The sequence below is a fragment of the Thalassophryne amazonica genome, chromosome 6, assembly GCF_902500255.1.
Source record: "Thalassophryne amazonica chromosome 6, fThaAma1.1, whole genome shotgun sequence".
NCBI classification, from domain to species: Eukaryota; Metazoa; Chordata; class Actinopteri; order Batrachoidiformes; family Batrachoididae; genus Thalassophryne; species Thalassophryne amazonica.
In genome coordinates, this window is record NC_047108.1 from 48,972,355 (window position 1) to 48,992,447 (window position 20,093).

A 20,093-nucleotide genomic window follows, 5' to 3' on the forward strand; every position below is an offset into this window, starting at 1 on the left:
AATTTGTTTGGTGATAACTAAAATGTATTTACATGTGCTGAAAGTAATGCTCCTCGTCTTTGAGTATCCAGACTCTAAATACAGTCTAACCATATGATTAGGTTCATACAGTATTGTGCAAAAGCTTCAGGCACCAGAGAATTCTGATTGCACGGTTTGATGTATTTTCATTTAACTTAATTAGTGCGACAACATAAAATGTCATTTGTAGGTCTTCTGCTCAGTGTACTGCAAGTTGCCAATAATAATAATAAAATAAGCAAATAATTAAAAATACTGTCAGGGCCTGATTTAATTCAACTCAATTTTCTTATAAATTGTAGAAGAGTTTCATAAAAAAAATTATATATTTGTTAATGTGAAAAGTGGCCACATATTTGACCATTTATATTTATTGAGGATATTTAGAAGCTTCTTGAACCTACAGCCAGGTCCATAAGTAGTTGGACAGTGACAGGTTTTTGTCATTGTGCCTCTGTGCACCACCACAATGGAGCATATGTTTATAGTGTAGACTTTCAGCTTTAATTTAAATGGATTAATAAAAGCATTACATTAACATTTAGGAATTATTCCCATTTTTACATATACTCCCTTCATTTTCAGATCCCATAAGCAAATTGGACAAACTAAATATGAGGACAGTTGTGGACAAAAATCAGCACTTTTAAAGACAGTGAATTATGTCTTGGGCTTCATTTACATCAACCACCACAAAGAAATAGAAACATCTTGGTGCCATATGGTGAATCTATCTAGAGTAGGCAGTTCTCAAAAACTGAGTGACCATGCAAGAAGGGACACAAGTGAGGGAAGCCACCAAGACAGTCAGCCAACTTTGAAGGATGTATAGTCCATCAGCGAGTTTAAATTGTTCTCATCCAAACTTAAATCTTGGCTTAAAATAAACCAAAATTACACCCATGTGTGAGAGTATGAATGAATGAGATGTGTGAGTGATGAACTTCTGAACTGTTTTTGAACTGTTATTTATAGATGAAATGTTTTTATGTAAATGAATTTGTATTTTAGATAATATCTTGTTAGTGTAGAAAAGCTCAACCAGGGACAGGAGTTGAAAACTAGCAGTAGCTATACTCTGTGTGCATCGCATCAGCTGCAAAGTTTGTTTTGTAACTATGTTTGATTGCATTGTCCCTGTCAAATAAATAAATAAAGATAAAGATAAAGATAGGCCTCTGTGACTGTGACAAGGTCAAATGTGCAGAGGGCAACTTTGGTCTCCTGCATCAGTGATTACACAGCTTCATGGTGTAGTGACCCCTGTCTGATTATATTATTGCAGTATGACTGCAGTGAGCACAGAACTATTCAGGATTTTATACGGGTTATTAGGTATATAGAGAAGATGTGAGTTATATGAATGTGCATATGTACGTGGGGAAGCCGTTGAATCTATGTGCAGAGTGTGAACGATAAAAATATAGGCGATTATGTGAATGATCGTGGTGAGTTGCAGCAGTGCCACATACGTGTAGCCATGCAGGGCCCCACTGCCACACCAAGCACCTCTGACTTGTCTAAAAGTCAGACTGGTTGTAAAAGTGATGGATTGTACTGAAAGCAATTCTTATATTTAGTTTGTCAAATTGGCAGGGGTGGGGGCAAAAGGGGTTAGTGTGCTTGGTTTCAGTGAGGAAGGTTCCTGGTTCAAACCCCACCCCTACCACATTTCTCCATTTAATGTGGAATTCTGTCAGTAAGGACTAGAGGTGGGCGATACCAGGAATTTTGGTATTGATCCGATACCAAGTAAATACAGGCCCAGTATCGCCGATATCAATACCAATACTTTTTCATATTTAAGCTTCATAGATCCAAAGGATCCAAAAGACCTACGATAGAATTTTGCCAAACATTGTAAGTGACATGAAAATACTTTACTATCACAATCAACATTTTTGTTTAAAAAATATCACTCAACACAACTTAAAACAAAATCTCCTGAGGTAGAGGGCTGACAAACCACAATACAAGGGTGCACTGCTCTGTGTTGTGTGACACAGCACAGTGCTGCTCTTACAGACAGAGAGTAGACTTTGATGAATCTGCTTTCGCAGCAGTCAGTGCGTGCGGGAGAGAAAAAAAAGTGTTATGTGTCGGACGCAGCTCGGAGAACCGACCAGCGTTTGAAGGACCCAGTATGAAATAAGCAGAGCACGGTACAAAGGCTAACTGAATTTAATACATAACAGTGATACAAAATACAACAAAAGAAAGTGCGGTCTGGCGTGGTGCGCTCCCAGCAGCGCTAACGGTCCGGAGCCAGAAGCTGTTCGGACCCAAGGACCCCACCGACACCCCCCAGGTGGCCGCAACAAACCGAGTCTGTGAAAGAAGGAACCATTATGTGAGTCCACACTCTACACACAGAGAGAACACTTAAAGGTGTACAAACAGCAAACACTTCCTGGCTTGATTACTAATCAGCTTCCCAACCTGCAGGCATGGAACATCCAGTTCACAAAACTCCACTGCAGTGGAAGCCGATACATGACTAACATACAGCTCAATATAATAAAGGTGTGAGGGACACCACATTTACTGACTGTATAAATGTTAGTCACAAAATCTAATGTACCTCAGGAAGTGTGCTGACGAGCGTGAGACCTCACCCCCTCCTCTTTCACAGACCGTGCATCAAACCCTGGACGTTCTCTGCATCCACTGATGATGAGATGGCTCCCGAGACGACGATCTCACCCGTCTGGTCACAAGGTCAAGTCTCTGGCAAATACACACTGTATACTCCAGTCTTAAATGCCACCATGTTCCAATCCATATAGATGCACTTCAGCTGTGAGTCCTGACAAGCCGCAGGTGATCAGGGTGAGGTCCTGATAACCTCAGCAACACAGCCACTCAGTCCCAAATGCAAGCCACCTGGAAGGAAAAACAAAAGACAGAAACAAAAAGGCAGCCAGGCCCCCCAGCCATACAACAGTACCCCACCCTCACGGGAAGCCTCCCGGCGACCACACAAACCTGGCCCAGGAGAAACACCCCCCTCCAGGGACCATGGCTGGAAACCGCATCTGCATTCCTCTTCCAACAGAATGGTTGATGTCCTCACCTCTGGCTGCATCCTTGCCTTTGTTTCAGTCAGTCACTTAGCACAGGTGTGGCCAGGAGTTCTTAAACCTGTGCGGTCAGCCTTTATCCAACCATGTGCGGTCATTAGTCATAAAACAAAAAAGACAAACACAAACAACCAAAACACCCCCCCTCCCCAGGGGACCGTCCCATCAAACCCCGGGAAGAGGAGAAAAGAAAAAACCCCAAACTTAAGCTTACAAATAAAAATGCGAAAACACCCCCCCCCCCCCAAACGACATGTAGGGACCAACACCCCCCAGAGGACTTCCCGCCAGCTCCAGGAGTAATAACCACAGCCGAGGTCCCTCTGGGATCCAACGTCACCCACGGGGACTCCCAGCGCCTCCCAGAGGACCACTCGTCAACCCCAGGAGACGCCTCCCCTCATGACCAACGGACCCAGCCCCGGCTGTCTATGGCTAGATGGACCCACAGCCCTTTCCCCCCCAGAGGACACCACAGTCAAACCCTGAGGGCGGAAACTGGGGGGAAAAACAAGAAGAGAGGAAAAAAAAAAAACATACAAACAAAACAACCCCAACCCCACCCCCTTGGCGCAGTGGAAACTGGAAGCACGTCCAGTGTCACCAACCGTGACTATACCCCAGAAGCCAACCGGGAGGAGTGGAACAGCGGTTATGGCAAACGGCACAAAACGGCGCCACTCCTCCGACTTCTACACCAGCCACTAGCTGCGGGTATATCCCACTGCCCCAAACCTCAGCCACGGCAATGGCAGACGGCCAAAGGCGTGCTGAAGCCGGAGGTGGAACAGGGAATCAAAAAACACCCCTCCCCCCCCCAGGTGCAGAGGTTACCTGGGAAACGCCCAGTATAACCACACTGCACCACTCCAGCAACGCCGACACTACGGCTCACCCAGCTGGAGCCAGAGGAGAAGAGAGGGAAGAAAAAGAAAACACCCCAAACCCCCCCCCCCCTCCCGGGTGCAGAGGCTACCTGGGAACTGCCCAGCACAACCAAACTGCACCCCTCCAGCAATGCCGACACTACGGCTCACCCGGCTGGAGTCAGAGGAGAAGAGAGGGCATAACAAAAGCAAACAAAAAAAAAAGAAAAAAAAACCCGAGTACCACCCCATCACCCCCCCAGGGGACCGTCCCATCAAACCCTGGGGAGGTGAAACAAAAAGAAATAAAAAGAAAGACTAACAGACCAACATACAGTTGTTTGGGTCCTTTTTTTTTTTTTTTTTTTTGACAGAACTGCAGGGTCACGACCCCAGACACTAAATAGTGAAAAACAAAAAATAAAATCCCACACAAAAACCAACTCAAAAAACACCCACACAAACACACAAAATGAACTAACACAAAACAAATAAGTGATTTATACCGTCAAGCTCCAACAAATGGAACACACCTGTTCCAACTTAAGAGCTTGACGGTAATGTGACTCAGTCACCAAAAGAGGGAGCCAAAGTGCTAAAAATGAAAAAACCCCTTTGGTGACAAAAAACAAACGAGCTGCATCTCCGTGCGCAGCTGTGTGCAACACACAACCAAAATGTGCTCAACTAAATAATGCCGGAGCTGATACAACAGACGCAGTAATTATCTTTATCCGGGGAAACGGGGCTACAACTGTAACACAGGAAGCTCAGCGACCCGTGCCACCCATTACAGACACACTCTTGCAGCTCCCGTTTAAACCTCTTATCCGGTCGGAGCGTGACGCGAAGCTGTCGCCACCACGACCCACGGATAAGGCACAAACACAGGAACACGGCTGCAAGAGAGCACAAATCAGTATTCAGTAATGGGTCTCAAACACGCACCATCCGGGCGGAGAGCACCCGCAACTGATCCGGATAACTACTGAACGTCTGCTGCCGCCTTCCCGGCGCGTTACCGTCTCTGCTACCGCTGGGTCCGTGATGTTTGGCCAGAGACTACTGTTATGTGTCGGACGCAGCTCGGAGAACCGACCAGCGTTTGAAGGACCCAGTATGAAATAAGCAGAGCACGGTACAAAGGCTAACTGAATTTAATACATAACAGTGATACAAAATACAACAAAAGAAAGTGCGGTCTGGCGTGGTGCGCTCCCAGCAGCGCTAACGGTCCGGAGCCAGAAGCTGTTCGGACCCAAGGACCCCACCGACACCCCCCAGGTGGCCGCAACAAACCGAGTCTGTGAAAGAAGGAACCATTATGTGAGTCCACACTCTACACACAGAGAGAACACTTAAAGGTGTACAAACAGCAAACACTTCCTGGCTTGATTACTAATCAGCTTCCCAACCTGCAGGCATGGAACATCCAGTTCACAAAACTCCACTGCAGTGGAAGCCGATACATGACTAACATACAGCTCAATATAATAAAGGTGTGAGGGACACCACATTTACTGACTGTATAAATGTTAGTCACAAAATCTAACGTACCTCAGGAAGTGTGCTGACGAGCGTGAGACCTCACCCCCTCCTCTTTCACAGACCGTGCATCAAACCCTGGACGTTCTCTGCATCCACTGATGATGAGATGGCTCCCGAGACGACGATCTCACCCGTCTGGTCACAAGGTCGAGTCTCTGGCAAATACACACTGTATACTCCAGTCTTAAATGCCACCATGTTCCAATCCATATAGATGCACCTCAGCTGTGAGTCCTGACGAGCCGCAGGTGATCAGGGTGAGGTCCTGATAACCTCAGCAACACAGCCACTCAGTCCCAAATGCAAGCCACCTGGAAGGAAAAACAAAAGACAGAAACAAAAAGGCAGCCAGGCCCCCCAGCCATACAACAAAAAGCTTGAGTATCAAGCTTTTTACACGAGGATCGTTCACTATCAATACCAGCATTGGTATCGATATTATCGATATTAGGATCGATCCGCCCACCTCTAGTAAGGACATCAGGTGTAAAACTTGTGCCAAACCAACATGCAGATCCACCTTGGACATGCTGTAGCGACCCCTAGTGAAAAACAAGGGAAGGCTCAAAACATTATGTCATATGTACAAATGTTTAATTCTTCAATAGTGAATGACACTTTTTTTGGAAACCACTTGAATTAAAACTGAGACTCTACCCTACAAGCACATATTGATTGTTTACGCACACGTTCAACTGCACTGTGGTGGTGTACAAAACTAAAAATCCAAATATTCTGTTATTGTCCAAACACTTATGGGCATGACTGTATTGGAACACTGACAAAGTTTTTTATTATTTTTATTATTTTAACTATCACAGCAAATTAGACTTAAAAATAAATGATGAAAAAGAACCCATAAAGCAGACTGCAGTTTGAGGGCAATTACTGTACAATGAAATCACATCATCATCATGGGAATTAGAACATATTTGAACAGTTGGTTGGTTTTACAGCCAGGAGTGTGTGTTAATCTCCCTTTGTTTCTTTGACGAGTCATCTGATAAAACATCAAAAGTTCATTTCAGTTATTGCATAACTCTAAAAATTCAGACAACTCAGCCATTTAAAAAAAATGGAATGATTATTGTAGTAAATTTGCATTGATTAGTCCACAAAGCAGCTCAGCAGCCAACTGTCCAATTTGGTGCCATAAAATACTGACATTCCTATGCTGGTCCCCTGATTTGATAAATTGTTTTAATGCAACAATGTTCAAAGTAACGCTAATATTCTTCACTATTCAGTACCACAGTTACTCATGTGGAATTTCAGTGAAGCAAAGTAATCTGAAATGAGAGTGGAGAAGCATGCAGTGTGTGCTGGGTTCTCTCTTTGACTGTCATACTTGTCAAAAATGCGAAAGCACTCTGACAGCTCTTCTTCGCTTTTTCCAGCCTGGTCCTCCTTTAGCTGTTGCACCATCATGACCAAGAACTCCTCAAAGTCGATGGTACCGCTGCCTGAGGAAAGACAACACATGACAGAGGAAGCAGAAAGACAGAAGAAGCTGCAAATACAAGTGCAGTGCAGTCTAACTCCTGCCTCCACATTCTATTTTCCAAATTTCATATCATCATCAATGGACAGTGTTTTTTGATTTCTACAGAGCTCCAATCGGGGCCTATAGGCGGAGCTTAGGCGTGGTTTGCTCAGTTCTACTGTCAAGACATGAAGTCTTGTTGCTGGAGTAAATGTCCAGATATCGGATTTCTGGATGGATGAGAACATTCATCAACCGTTTACATTATATTATAAGTAATTATCATTGGCTATTTTGAAGTATTAGTCCCTTCACTCAAAACAAGCGAGATGTACTTTATATTGGGGCAGATATGTGAAATGATTGTCTGTGTTTTATGGTTTAGCACCAACCACACACATTGTTTCTCACATTCAACATGTGAAAAAACAAAACTCCACTTAATTTGTGTCTGTATGAAATATAGTAATCTTTTTATTTTATTTAAAAAAAATATTTAATTAATAAATTCATTTTTCTATTTATTGGTTTATTAAAGATTGCAGAATGGCATAGTGACCATCTTGGATATTGCTATTTGTTATCCTCAGGGGAAAAACTGAACTTGGCATGATATCTATTAACATTTTAAAATTTATATATCAATCAATAAAATGTGCACATCATATATTTGCCCCACTATGTGTCATACAGACATAAATGAAGTGTCATTTTCTATGTTTCCTTACATGGTGAATTCATTCCAGCCACAAGTATATACAAGAAAGAAAGAAAGAAAGAAAGAAAAGAGCTTGGCATGATATCTATTTTTAATAATTGTAATAATAATAATAATAATAATAATAATAATAATCTCAAAGTGCTACAAGAATAAAAACATAGTTCCAAATCACATAAAACTAATGTAAGACACCATAAAAATATGAGGAAAGATTAAAAAAAGTGAAGTTAATTAGAAGTTATAGCATTTGCTAAAAAGAAAGGTTTTAAGCCCTTTTTAAAAAAAACTCTCCATGGTTTGTGGTGCCCTCAGGTAGTTGGGAAGAGTAATCCACAGAAGACCTGATCACCCACAGTGCTGAGCTTGGTCCTGGTGCTGAGAAGACAATTTGAGTGCATAGAGCGGAGAGAGCATGTTAAGTGTTTAACTTTTTAACTTATGGTCTTCACTTTTGTTAAAATGCATGTCTTTATTATTCTGAAGAATATTAGTCCCATTAAGTCAAATTAACTTCATCTTTTTGGCTTTTAAGTGATGTTAAACAATTTTGTGGAACCTGTTGACAAAAGTAATTTAATTAAAGTCAATATGTCAATTTTATGAGTTTCAGACCAGCAGTATACACTCAAAAAATAAGTTTCTCAGTGAACATAATAAAATTATGTAAGTTATTTCCACCCAAGTAAAATGTGTTAACTTCACCAGAAACAATTTTGCTGAATGACCTATGTGTAAATTTGTTGGGCCAATATGATGAATTTGCATTACTGTGGTTCAGGCCAGCTAGATTTGCAAGGGTAAATGTAACAAAAATAGGTCCCTTCAGCTGCTCCTTTGTTTGTGTTCAGGGTCGGTGCAGCAAACCTCAGGTGGATTTGCATGTTGAATTGGTACAGGTTTTATGCCAGATGCCTTTTCTAACGCAACTCCACGTTACATGGAGAAATGTGGCAGGGGTGGAGTTTGAACCCGGAACCTTCCATACTGACATCAAGCGCACTAACCACTTGGCCACCACCCCTGCCCTGTAAGGTTAAATGTAACACACTGATCTAATTTCCTTGGGCCATTAAAACTTGTTTGATATGAGTATGAGTTACTTAATTTATTGGGGTAGTTACAACTACTTTTAAAATACTACAGTTACATGTCAACCTAATCATGTCAACTTAGCACAGTTTATGCAGATCCACCTTGGATTTGCTGTGGAAACCCCAAGCGCAAACAAGTGAGCGGCCAAAGGGACTTAGTGTTTTGTTTTGTTTTTTTTTACATTTACCCTTACAAATGTAACTGGCCTAAACCATGGTAATTAAATAATAACGCAAATTCATCATGTTGACCCAATAAATTTACATTCACTCAGCAAAATTGTTTCTGGCTACATTAATGCATTTTACTTGGATGGAAATACTTTCCATAATTTTGTTATGTTCACTGAGGAAGTTAGATTTTAAGATGTTGCATGTTATGTTAAAACTACATGATCTGACTGTGTTCCCCCTATAAAACAGGATTTTATATCGCAGAAGCTACATGTTAGACTTAGGTTCATGTTTGCTACATTTTTTACATGACAGCAGCTTTATTCATGTTACTCACCGTGTGGATGTGTGACACATCTGTATGATCATACACTTTGGCAAAAAAAAAACCTTTCAAACTGAATTTTCCTCTATTGCACGCTCCGTTTGATCAGACTATATGTCTGTTAAGTCAGTTTGCATTTGATCACAGGACAAGAGCCTGTGCATTTTTTTAAAGATCAATTTTGGATTAATTTCTTCCTCCTTGGTCGACAGTGTTTCAGGTCATGGTGATGAATTGTTGTGTTTGTGCTGGATGATGTCCTGTTTCTATCCAATGACTCCACTGCTTCATTAATTCCTTATTTGTGATCCTGAGGTTCTGCTGGAACTGTAGAACAGAGGTTTGTGTGCATGTGAAAGGCCATATGCACAGGATGAATGTGTTCAGTCAGTCAGTGACAAAAAAATCCATAAATAACTTGATACAAACTAATGCAGGCTCTGAAACTTTGGCAGCTGACAGACACAGGTGAGGACAAGTGGACCTCCTGTGTTGGGGCATGCAAAATCAAGCTGCAGCCTTATTGCCAATCAAAGGGTCATGTTGGCCACTGGAGGGCACTGTTGCTTGTAATAACAGAGTGCACAGTTGCTTGTAGTACCATGATGGGTCAAGGTGGAACCAGATTTGTGCAGATCCAGAATTGTCTTAATTCTTCAATTCATGCACTGAATGGCAAGAAGGCTTTAGTTCTTCAGGGAGGCCCTCAGGTTCCCCAATCAGCCGACAATGATGTCAAGTAGTCATTCAGAAGCTTTTTCAAGTAATTCCACAAATTTCTGTAATCTTCCTGAATATTTCATTGTTTATTATCGTATAACTTTATTTTGGTATATGTAAACTGTTGACTCGCCAAACAGTCTGACAGTGAATAACAAACAACAGCGGCCTCCAGTGGCCACCAAGACACTGCAGTTAACAACAAGGGCTCTTCACAAGCAACTTGACAGGCCTCTATGTCTTTATTTTATTTTGCATGTTAAGATACCAAGATGGCCCAAAACAAGGGGTTCACTGGTTCTCAGCCTCCGTCCATCAAATGTCTATGCAGGTGTTTTTACATAGTTACTAAGATAAATTTTCCAGACCCCTTAACTGACTGATTGACTGACTGACTGACTCGCCCTGTCACAGAAAAAAGTAAAATAATTCTATCTTGAAAATGTTTTTAAAATAAATTTATATGGATAAAATTTATATTCATATGATAAAATAAAATGTTTGTGCTTGTGCTGTTGGAGAAAATGTAGTTTTTTGCCAACGTGTATGTATAAACGTACATTCACAACTGCATGACTTGCTCCAATTTTGGTACAAAGTGATGCAAATTATTGGTTGAGTGAATAGGGTTTTAAAAAGGAATAGTTTGCACCATGTGTCGTACTTAGTTATCATGTTACAGGGTAACATATGTCATATGCCATAGAATCAAATGGACGTTGACATTGTTTGACCTTTACTTTGGACAGTAAACATTCAACATGGTCAAATCTATTTAATTTATTAATCCTATTAGCTCAACCAATAATTTGCTTCACTATTTACCAAAATTGGAGCAACTTTAACTTTGGCCTCCCGTACAAACTGAAATTGATTTTTGTCACTGTTTTTGCCCCATAACTTCATAACATTTAGTCAAAGATAGTCCAAACTATACCTTTCTGGAATCTTTATGGTTGGATGAATAATGTGGTATAGTTTTCAATATGATTGGAGCATCTTTTAATTTTGATCCCTGTGTAATTCTTCATTGACCCCTACCTGGCTGTGTATTGAAAAATCGAGTGGATAGTCTGCTTTTTCAAAAGAGTAATGTCTCAGGACTATTTGTGTTGAATTTGGTGCTTGTATCACCATTTGAAAGATTCCCCTGTAAATATTCTCTAATCTGCTGCACTATAACTCACACAGTAGAAGAGGAAATCATTCAGACACAACAACCTTCTGAGTAACAAGAATAGCTATTTTTCTGTCTAAATGTATTTTTCAAAAACAGATATTTTACATATTTGTTAATAAATAAATAAATAAAACAAGAGTAAAGTGACAGTGAATGTTTTTTCATTATTTTTACTGCCCACTTTTCACCTGCGTTCTGTGACTTTAGGGGATTTTAAGGGTCTAATATGTAGTCATATTAATCTGCCCCTGAGTGTATTACACTGCATCGTCCTGTCTTTGTGTCAGCATGTGCTTCTGTGGATATTATGCCACATGTCTTAGAAAGTTGTAGCACAGTTTCCATTTTCATGTTAAAATATTTGTAAGGTAAGTTTCTGTTGGCTCAAACAGAACACATTGGCAGAAACAAGTGGTGTCACATAATGTAACAAAACCAAAATTCACCCCTTATTATTTTCTCCAGTTAAGTTTTTTCCCCAAAGAAATGATCCCTCCCTTTATTTCAGTTCACACAGTAACACTGTGAAATCAGCTAAATTGTTCGATTGAAGAGATAAACTTAACAGAACGTTTTTTTTTTTAAATCACAGTTGAACTCTGTCTTTATACTTATGACAGTGTAATGCAAAAGGCAAATGAGTTAATATGTTGGGAATCATTTGAAACCTAAAATAAAAATGACACCACCAATTCAAACAACTGGACTGGTCCAGTTGTGACCATCTATGATGCTCTGTGGGACAAATTTGCTTGGTTATCCTCACAAGAGTCAAAATAATACACTGTTTGTTATTGAACTCCCTCTTGCTCACCATCCTCATCAACCTCCTCAATGATGGCATCCAGCTCCTCTCTTGAGGGGTTCTGACCCAACATCCTCATCACGGTTCCCAGCTCCTTGGTGCTGATGTCACCACCTCCGTCTGTGTCGAACATGTCGAAGGCAGCCTTGAATTCTAGAACAGAGGAGGTCATTGTTGAAATAAAAGTTGAAACTAAACTAAATTCTTCTTCATTTTCTTCTGTTTCGATCTCCTCCAGTCACCCTCAGCCACTGGCTGTGATTGGAGACCAGCCAATTAGAAATGATGACCTTCAGTTGTGGATTAAATGACTTAATACAAACCAGAGTGCACACAGAGAAAATATAAAGAGAGCGCAACAGCGCCATTCTGTGGATGCGTGAGTAACAGCAAACTCATGTGAAACATTTAGTTATTTATGTAAGTGCAGCAGATAATGTCACTCCCCGCAGCACCAAGGATGACAGTGGAGTGAAGATGTAATTCTCTGTCCTGAATAATGCAGTCAGAACCTCCAGGTGAGTTCTGTGATGGAGGTGAGGCAACTGAAAATGCACATACGCAGTATTGACAGTGCGTTGATATTTGCAGAAAAGCAGCAATTTGTTTGCAGTGTGTGACTGAGCAGGACACACATTTATTTACCAGCACATGAAAAGAGCATGCAGTATAATACTATATGATGCACGCCATGTGAATCCAGCGGGGTGAGTAGAGTTGGCTGCCTGAACCAGTTTGCACAAGATGGATTGAACTCTTCTACCAGCTATTGTACACAAAGTATTTTTCTGTGCAGATTAAACAATTGTTTATGTGATAATCTCTGTATTAATTGTAATTCATGAGTGCACACAAAAAAAATCTATCCTCAAGAAATTTCAGTGTGCTTTGAAAATTGAGACAATTCCAAAGAGAAAGAAATTCTCTGGCAAAAAAAAAAAAATGAGATGGGGGGGGGGGGGTCCATTCTATTCATCACAAAAAAAGCAGCACTTATAAACACTGGAACAACCACACAGGAAAAAGCCAGACAGACTGACCTGCAATCATCTCCTCCGTCAGGAAGGAGCGAGCGTCACTTTGGGCATCTGTAGGCTGAAGATAATCAGAAAACCCATCAGAACATGTTTGAATTATCAAGTTAAAAACAGCGAAACTGGTGACAAACGCCAGTGACAGTTTATATACAGGTCAAAAATCAAAAATGCAATTTTGGTTAAAGAGAGAGAGAGAAAAGAAATAATGTAATTTATTGGCTCAGCTAATAAGATTTTAAAAATCCTATTATTAATAATCATCTGTTGTGCTCAGTTATCATGTTAGGTGGTAAAATGCATCACTGATCACATTGACCTTGTCTGTCCTTTAGTTTAGTGAACAAGCATTCAAACAAGTCACAATTGTTCCTTTGTTTAAATTTAATTATTTCAGACAGTAATTTGCACAAATTTTCCACAAATTAGAGCAAATGTAATTATTGGCCCCTTTACAGACTGAAACTCAATAACATTAGAGTGTATATGGTACAGTCATATGATAGACTGGCATCCTGTCCAAGGTGTACCCCGCCTCACACTCTGTGACAGCTGGAATACGCTCCAGCCCCTGTGACCCTTCATTGGAGTAAGTGGGTATAGAAAATGGATGGATGGATGTTGTACAAACTATACCTTATTATACACATTATAATCAGACAAATAATGTGGTATACTTTTAAACATGACAGGAGCATTTTAAACCACTGTGCTTCTGGCTGTAGTTACCATTCTAAGAAGATTATCATAGGCTATGGAATACATAGGCTGGAGTTCAAGTGTCAAGTGTCATTGTGTCAGATAATATGATAAAAATAAGGGTATACTTGGCTGCAGGCCCATAATCTCTGTTTCCAGTGCACTGGGTGATACCCCAAAATCTTATTTGCCATTTGCTGTTTTAGGCCTTGTTGTGGGGATTGTACTTTTGTTGACTCTCAACTAAATGGGTGAAGCGCACACCATTAAACTGATCGGTCAGATGCTAGATGGCAGCAGAAGATACGATACGATACGATACAATTTATTGTCCCTCAAAGAAATTTGTCTTGGACTCCAAGAGACATCAAGACTGTTTTATTTACTTTTCACCAATAACACACACTATTGATCTTAATGAAATTTTATATATATATATATATATATATATATATATATATATATATATATATATATATATGGATTTTCAGAGTCGTCAGAGTTGGGTCCTTACACATTTTATTTCTCACTGGTGGGATTTCTTCATGCTGTACATTTTTCTGTTGTTTTGTATTGAGTGAGAACTTTTACAGAATTTTGCCAGGCAGCAGAGTGGTCCTGTAGCCTGGCATGAGCTCTGTTGGCAAGTACACACCTGACAGCTGCAAGTATTCCAGAGGAAATGTTCAAATGCCACTGATGAACACAAAAATTACAGTAAAGGCACAGAGACTTATGTCCATAGGTGCCCCATGGTTGCCTGACCCGCTTTCAAAAATACCAGATAAACATGTACCCTGAGGTAGATCACTGCTCTAATGAAGGAGAAATCACCAGTAGAGGGGCAACATCAACAGAAATACAAGACTGGGCAAAGAAGCACCACCAACCACCATTTGGCACAAAGCAGCACACCATGGACTACCCAAACAGCAGTGCCAGCTCATAATCTAACTAGAGCCTCCCCACTACCCAATTTCACAAAAACTCCCTCTGATGATTTGAGGAAGAAACCTCAAGCAGACCAGACTCAATGGGTTGACCCTCTGCTTGGGCCATGCTACTGACACAAATGACACAAATTATAAAACAATTCACAAAAAGAATATACAAGAAATGTTGCCGGTGCACGGGACAGGAGGGTTTCAGAAACAGATACCACACCCATCTCTGGATGGAGCCACACCTCAAACAGAGAGAAAAAAACAGAAACAGGCATCAGAAAGACAACAAATACAGTATAATTTGTCAGCAACAAGGAAAACAGAAGAAATACTAAGGTGATCACCAGTGGTGGGCGTTGGCAGTTTTATCTGTGCAGCTCTTGGAGTCCAAGACAAATTTCCCAGAGGGGACAATAAAGTGTACCGTATCGTATTGTACTGTTCAGCTAATCTGATAACCGATAATTATCGAAGCTGATGTTTTTGTTAGTGGATTAGCTTTTCAGATAAGTTTTAAAACCATCATTGGAACAATTATCTTCCGATAAATTTAGTTCCGATAACTTTCAGTCCACTAACATTTTTTTTTTTTTTTTTGCTGGTAAAGTGAGCAAAGTTTAACGGTCAAAAACGTTTGTAAACCCTAAAATCAAACATTTTAATCCCTGTCGTGTGTAGATCAGTGGTTTATGGCAGATTGGCTGTTGCTTGTTGATGATGTCATCATTAAGCGCAAGACATAAATCACCGGTCGATGCAGGGAGCATTGTGGATAGTGTAGTTCAGGTTCACTTTGGACGCTATACTGTCACCGTCAGCTCGACACAAACAAAATGGAGTAATTTTAACATTATTTTATTTTATTTCATTTCTTTGTGGCACAGGATAATTTAATCGCCAAGACCTCGGTGGGGGAGAGAAGATCTCAAGGCGCAGCTGCAGGGAATTTTCTTCACCGTTTACACACCGTTTTGGAGAATCAGGACGCTTTAGGTGGAATATTTTCTTCAGAATTTAATGAATCCCATTGAAACTAAAAGGTAAGAATTTATATTTACTACGTGTACTTGTATTTTACTCTGCCAATCAATGCATTAATGGACGTATTTCGGTTGTTTAAGCCACAGGGTTCAAAGCAAGTGAAAAAAGCAGAAGCTTTTAGTTCATAATGACGGTATAGCTAATACCGAGATAAACTGTGACTTTTAATAAAATTAAATAAATAATAAATGAAATGTTTTACTGCTTTTGAAAGATGATGACAGTGTTTGGGGTTTTATTTTTGTATTCATTCATTTTTTTATGCATTGTTTTTGCGTTTGTGATCCTTAAATTTACCCAGCAGCCCCTGCAGCACTTAAAGTGAAACTGTTTTTTTCAGAAACCAACAGTGTAATCTGAAATGGCTGTGTCCAAATAAAAGTTATCGGTTATCTGTAATAAAGATACATTTTTTAGCAGTTTATCGGTTTAGCGTCATAAAAGATAACTTTTCAGTTATTGGATTCATGGTTATCGAAGCTAACTTTTTGGTTAGCTGTGCCCACCACTGGTGATCGCCGGCCACTAGCCCTTTGTATCATTGACTTTTACACAACGGGTGTGACACAAATTGTTTAGAATGCACTGACGAGAAAAATATGCTTGATCTGGCCTGCCAATATGTGGACCTGGGTTTGAATCCTGCACCTGTCTGTGTTCTTGGACAAGACACTTAATCCGCATTGTCTCAGTCGACTAAGCTGTAAATTTGTACCGACCTTGGCCAGAGCAGTAGCTTACATGGATTGGTGTCCCATTCAGGGGGAGGTGTGCACTCTCATCTGCTTCATGCAACAGTCTCTGGAGATGCTTACACACCAGCATTAATGTGACTTAGGGCCTATATAGGACTCCTAATTGTTTTGCTGTCAAATTTAATAACATTTGGTATCACTGGCGTTGTTATCATTTCCTCTCATGGACTGCAAGTTCTGTTTTTACTAGTTAATGTATCTATATTTATATTTATTATCTAAAATAGCAAAAAGTGAGAAAAACATCTGACACCCTGTGTCATAACAGAAAATTATTAGTGGGATAAAGTATATCTACTATGTAGTATATATTTTCAAACACAAAATTTGTATGTATTGTCAACTCCTCTGCCATATATTGAAAGTTTATTTAATAACTGAAATGTAGAAGACCAAATAAAAAGGCCAGAGAATGACTTGCCACTGACAAAGTTACAGACAAGAAATGAAAAAGCATTGCTTGGTCTGTGTGTGTAGGGAATATAACAAATAGGCTCTTTTTTTGGTCTCTTGTTTGCTTATTGTTTTGGCTTGTTCCATTCATTAAAATACTCATGCCTAATCTTCGTTTATGCAAGTTGTCAAATCACTCACAGACTGTCTTAGCACCAGGACTTGTTATATACGAGGTCTGTCCATAAAGTATAGGTCCTTTTTATTTTTTTCAAAAACTATATGGATTTCATTCATATGTTTTTACGTCAGACATGCTTGAACCCTCGTGCGCATGCATGCGTTTTTCCACGCCTGTTGGTGACGTCATTCGCCTGTGAGCACTCCTTGTGGGAGGAGTCGTCCAGCCCCTCGTCGGAATTCCTTTGCCTGAGAAGTTGCTGAGAGACTGGCGCTTTGTTTGATCAAAATTTTTTCTAAACCTGTGAGACACATCGAAGTGGACACGGTTCGAAAAATTAAGCTGGTTTTCAGTGAAAATTTTAACGGCTGATGAGAGATTTTGAGGTGATACTGTCGCTTTAAGGACTTCCCACAGTGCGAGACGTCGCGCAGCAGTCCCAGGCACCATCATCAGCCTGTTTCAAGCTGAAAACCTCCACGTGACGTCACTGACAGGCGTGGAAAAACTCATGCATGCGCACGAGGGTTCAAGCATGTCTGACGTAAAAACATATGAATGAAATCCATATAGTTTTTGAAAAAAATTAAAAGGACCTATACTTTATGGACAGACCTCGTACAGTGTCCAAATGTATTGGGCTGCTTGGTATTTCACACATTTTAATTTGTTTATGCCATTTCAAATGCAAAAAGTAAATCAGGCTTTTCAATATAAAAATTCCACAACTCACACTTAAAGCAAATCTCTAGAAACTGATATAAATTAATTAAAAATATAAAAGCCAAGATGATGGATTGCATAAGTAATGGAACTCTTTGTAAATAATCAGTTTTATTGCCAGTTTTCTTCAGACAAGTCAGGGGATGGATACATAAACATTTCCAAGTCACTGAAAATGTCTTGGACTTTATTTACATCAATTATGAAGAAATACAAACAGTATGGCACTCTATGGCCAGTCTGTATGAAGTACATAGTTCTCAAAAACTGAGTGACTGTGCAAGAAGGACAAGAGTGAGGAAAACCACCAAGACACCCAGACAACACAGAAGAAGTTACAGGCTTCTGTGGCTGTGACTAAAGAAATTGTGCACAGTGCACGTTTTGCATTTTGTATCACATTATACAGCTTCATGATAAGGAGGTAAAGAGGAGGACTTTCTTAAAAAGAAGACCTGAAAGTTCAGCTACAATTTGCCAGGAGGTACATCTGAGATGCAAGCCTAGATTTGATGTTTTGGTCAAAGAAACCTGTGCCACTTCAACATGCAGAACCACCTCAGATTTGCTGTGGCAACCCCGAGTGCAAACAACGGAGCAGCTGAAGGGACCTACTTTTAGGTCAAGGTCAAAATCAGATCAACACATAAAATAGGTCTTCACTGTGCGATTACTCGCTTCTAAATGATCAAAGCCCCAAGATATTTGGGATACAAATTCATCTCATAGCCCTTTAGTCTGAGTTCAGAGGGCAACAACTGTGACCTGCTGTTTCTATGTCAAATCAGGGAGGGTTGAAGTGTTAGTGAGTGCCCAAATGCCTGTTCCTCTATTCAACAGGACCAATTCAGCAGGAGCTACTGGCCCTCTTGCAATATGGAGAAAAATAAACTACTGCTCTCCATATAAAACCTTCTTAAACTGAGTGTTCCTCTTAAGACATAGAGTACACCCGTGTTTATCAGTAATTCTGGACAACAGTCACAGATTTTCATTTTCTTTTTCTTTTTTTTTAACATATCATGAGATTCTAGCTGTACTCAGTCTGAATTCTAACCAGTTCACATTATAGCTATTTTAAGGTGCAAGTTGGGAGAGGATTGAGAAGGATTAAGACACTCAGAAATGGCAGTCTTCTCACTTTACACAGCTGTGGACTTTCTATCTTTAGTATTGCTCTCTGTCTTCTAGGTGTCACTCATATTGAATTAACTTAATCAATGGTGAAACACAAAAGCAAAACATACAACAGCCAACAGAAAAAGGAGCTTCAGGAATGATTTCAATAGTTTAAAATTTTTCATCGTTAATGTTTACCAGTCAGGAAAATGAAGTCCACTTGCTAGGAGCAGCAACAACTAAGGTAACCATGGCAAATAAAATCTGTAGAATGCCAAGAGGTTTAAGGTCACTTGTGGCGGAATCCAGCGGATACCCAGAACAACACTTGCTAGGTGCCTGCGGATAAGCATGAATTTGTTTCTGCCCCACATAAGGACCTCCAGCTTGTATTCATCTTCATCCAGTGAAAATATTAAGGCAAGTGGGCCAAAACAAATCCTCAAATTTCCTACTCCTTGTTTCTTGTTTACAAGCTTCTCGCGTTTCAGTTCCTTACCATGTTGGCAGGTTCTGCTGTACAAAAGATACAGATGAAAACAACTGATGGTTTAAAAAGAGCGTCTCCCCACTGCGCAGAAGAGGCGGTACAGTGGCTTTAGTACCCTCTCTTCCCTATATACTTTAACTGAAAATGATTAGGATTGGGTAAGAGGCCTCCTCCTCTGACAAGAGATGACCAATCAAATCCATTCTTATTTGGTACCCTCTTCAATTCTCCTGATGGACATCCCCTTGTGTGACACACTTGCCAACCCCCCATATTTAGATAATGCACAAGCTCAGTGACATAAAAAAATAAATAAATAAATAAAAACAGTCCAAGTATCATGCTGGAAGTTATTTTGGCAGGGGATCAACTTGACATTGTGCAGAAAGACATTTCATTTCACATGCGGTACAAGAACCTGGATGCACACTTACACAACTGACCTCTCTGAATACACACACACCACATGCACAAACACACAGAGATTAACGCCTCCCTGTCTTCACAGATTCACTAACAGTGTTTGCTAACATCTATCTGCCTGCCACCCTGTCCTCACCGCCTCTCACTTGCCCTTGCACTTTTGACATCTGTAACTTTAGAGGATCCCAAATAGACTCCTGGGCTCTCACGTACAAAGGCTGTGTAGGCACAAAAACGTGGCATACGGCCGTCTCCACGCTAACATTCAGATGTATCA

General features: G+C 40.3%; 1 protein-coding gene across 2 annotated transcripts in view; it reads right to left on the bottom strand.

Annotated features, from left to right (window-relative positions):
* LOC117512165 (troponin C, skeletal muscle) overlaps nucleotides 1-19,530 on the bottom strand; it is a 29,862-nt gene extending 10,332 nt beyond the window's left edge. The window contains exons 1-4 of one of the 2 annotated variants that reach the window (XM_034172145.1): nucleotides 19,403-19,530; nucleotides 13,055-13,109; nucleotides 12,024-12,167; nucleotides 6,864-6,978 (exon numbers count right to left, since the gene is read on the bottom strand). In XM_034172145.1, coding sequence (XP_034028036.1) covers nucleotides 6,864-6,978; nucleotides 12,024-12,167; nucleotides 13,055-13,109; nucleotides 19,403-19,405 — 317 coding nt within the window. In that variant the 5' untranslated portion in view covers nucleotides 19,406-19,530. Of the gene's footprint in view, nucleotides 1-6,863; nucleotides 6,979-12,023; nucleotides 12,168-13,054; nucleotides 13,110-14,640; nucleotides 14,645-19,402 lie in introns of those variants that run through there. The other variant, XM_034172146.1, reaches the window with a different exon arrangement.
* Nucleotides 19,531-20,093: the final 563 nt, after the last annotated feature.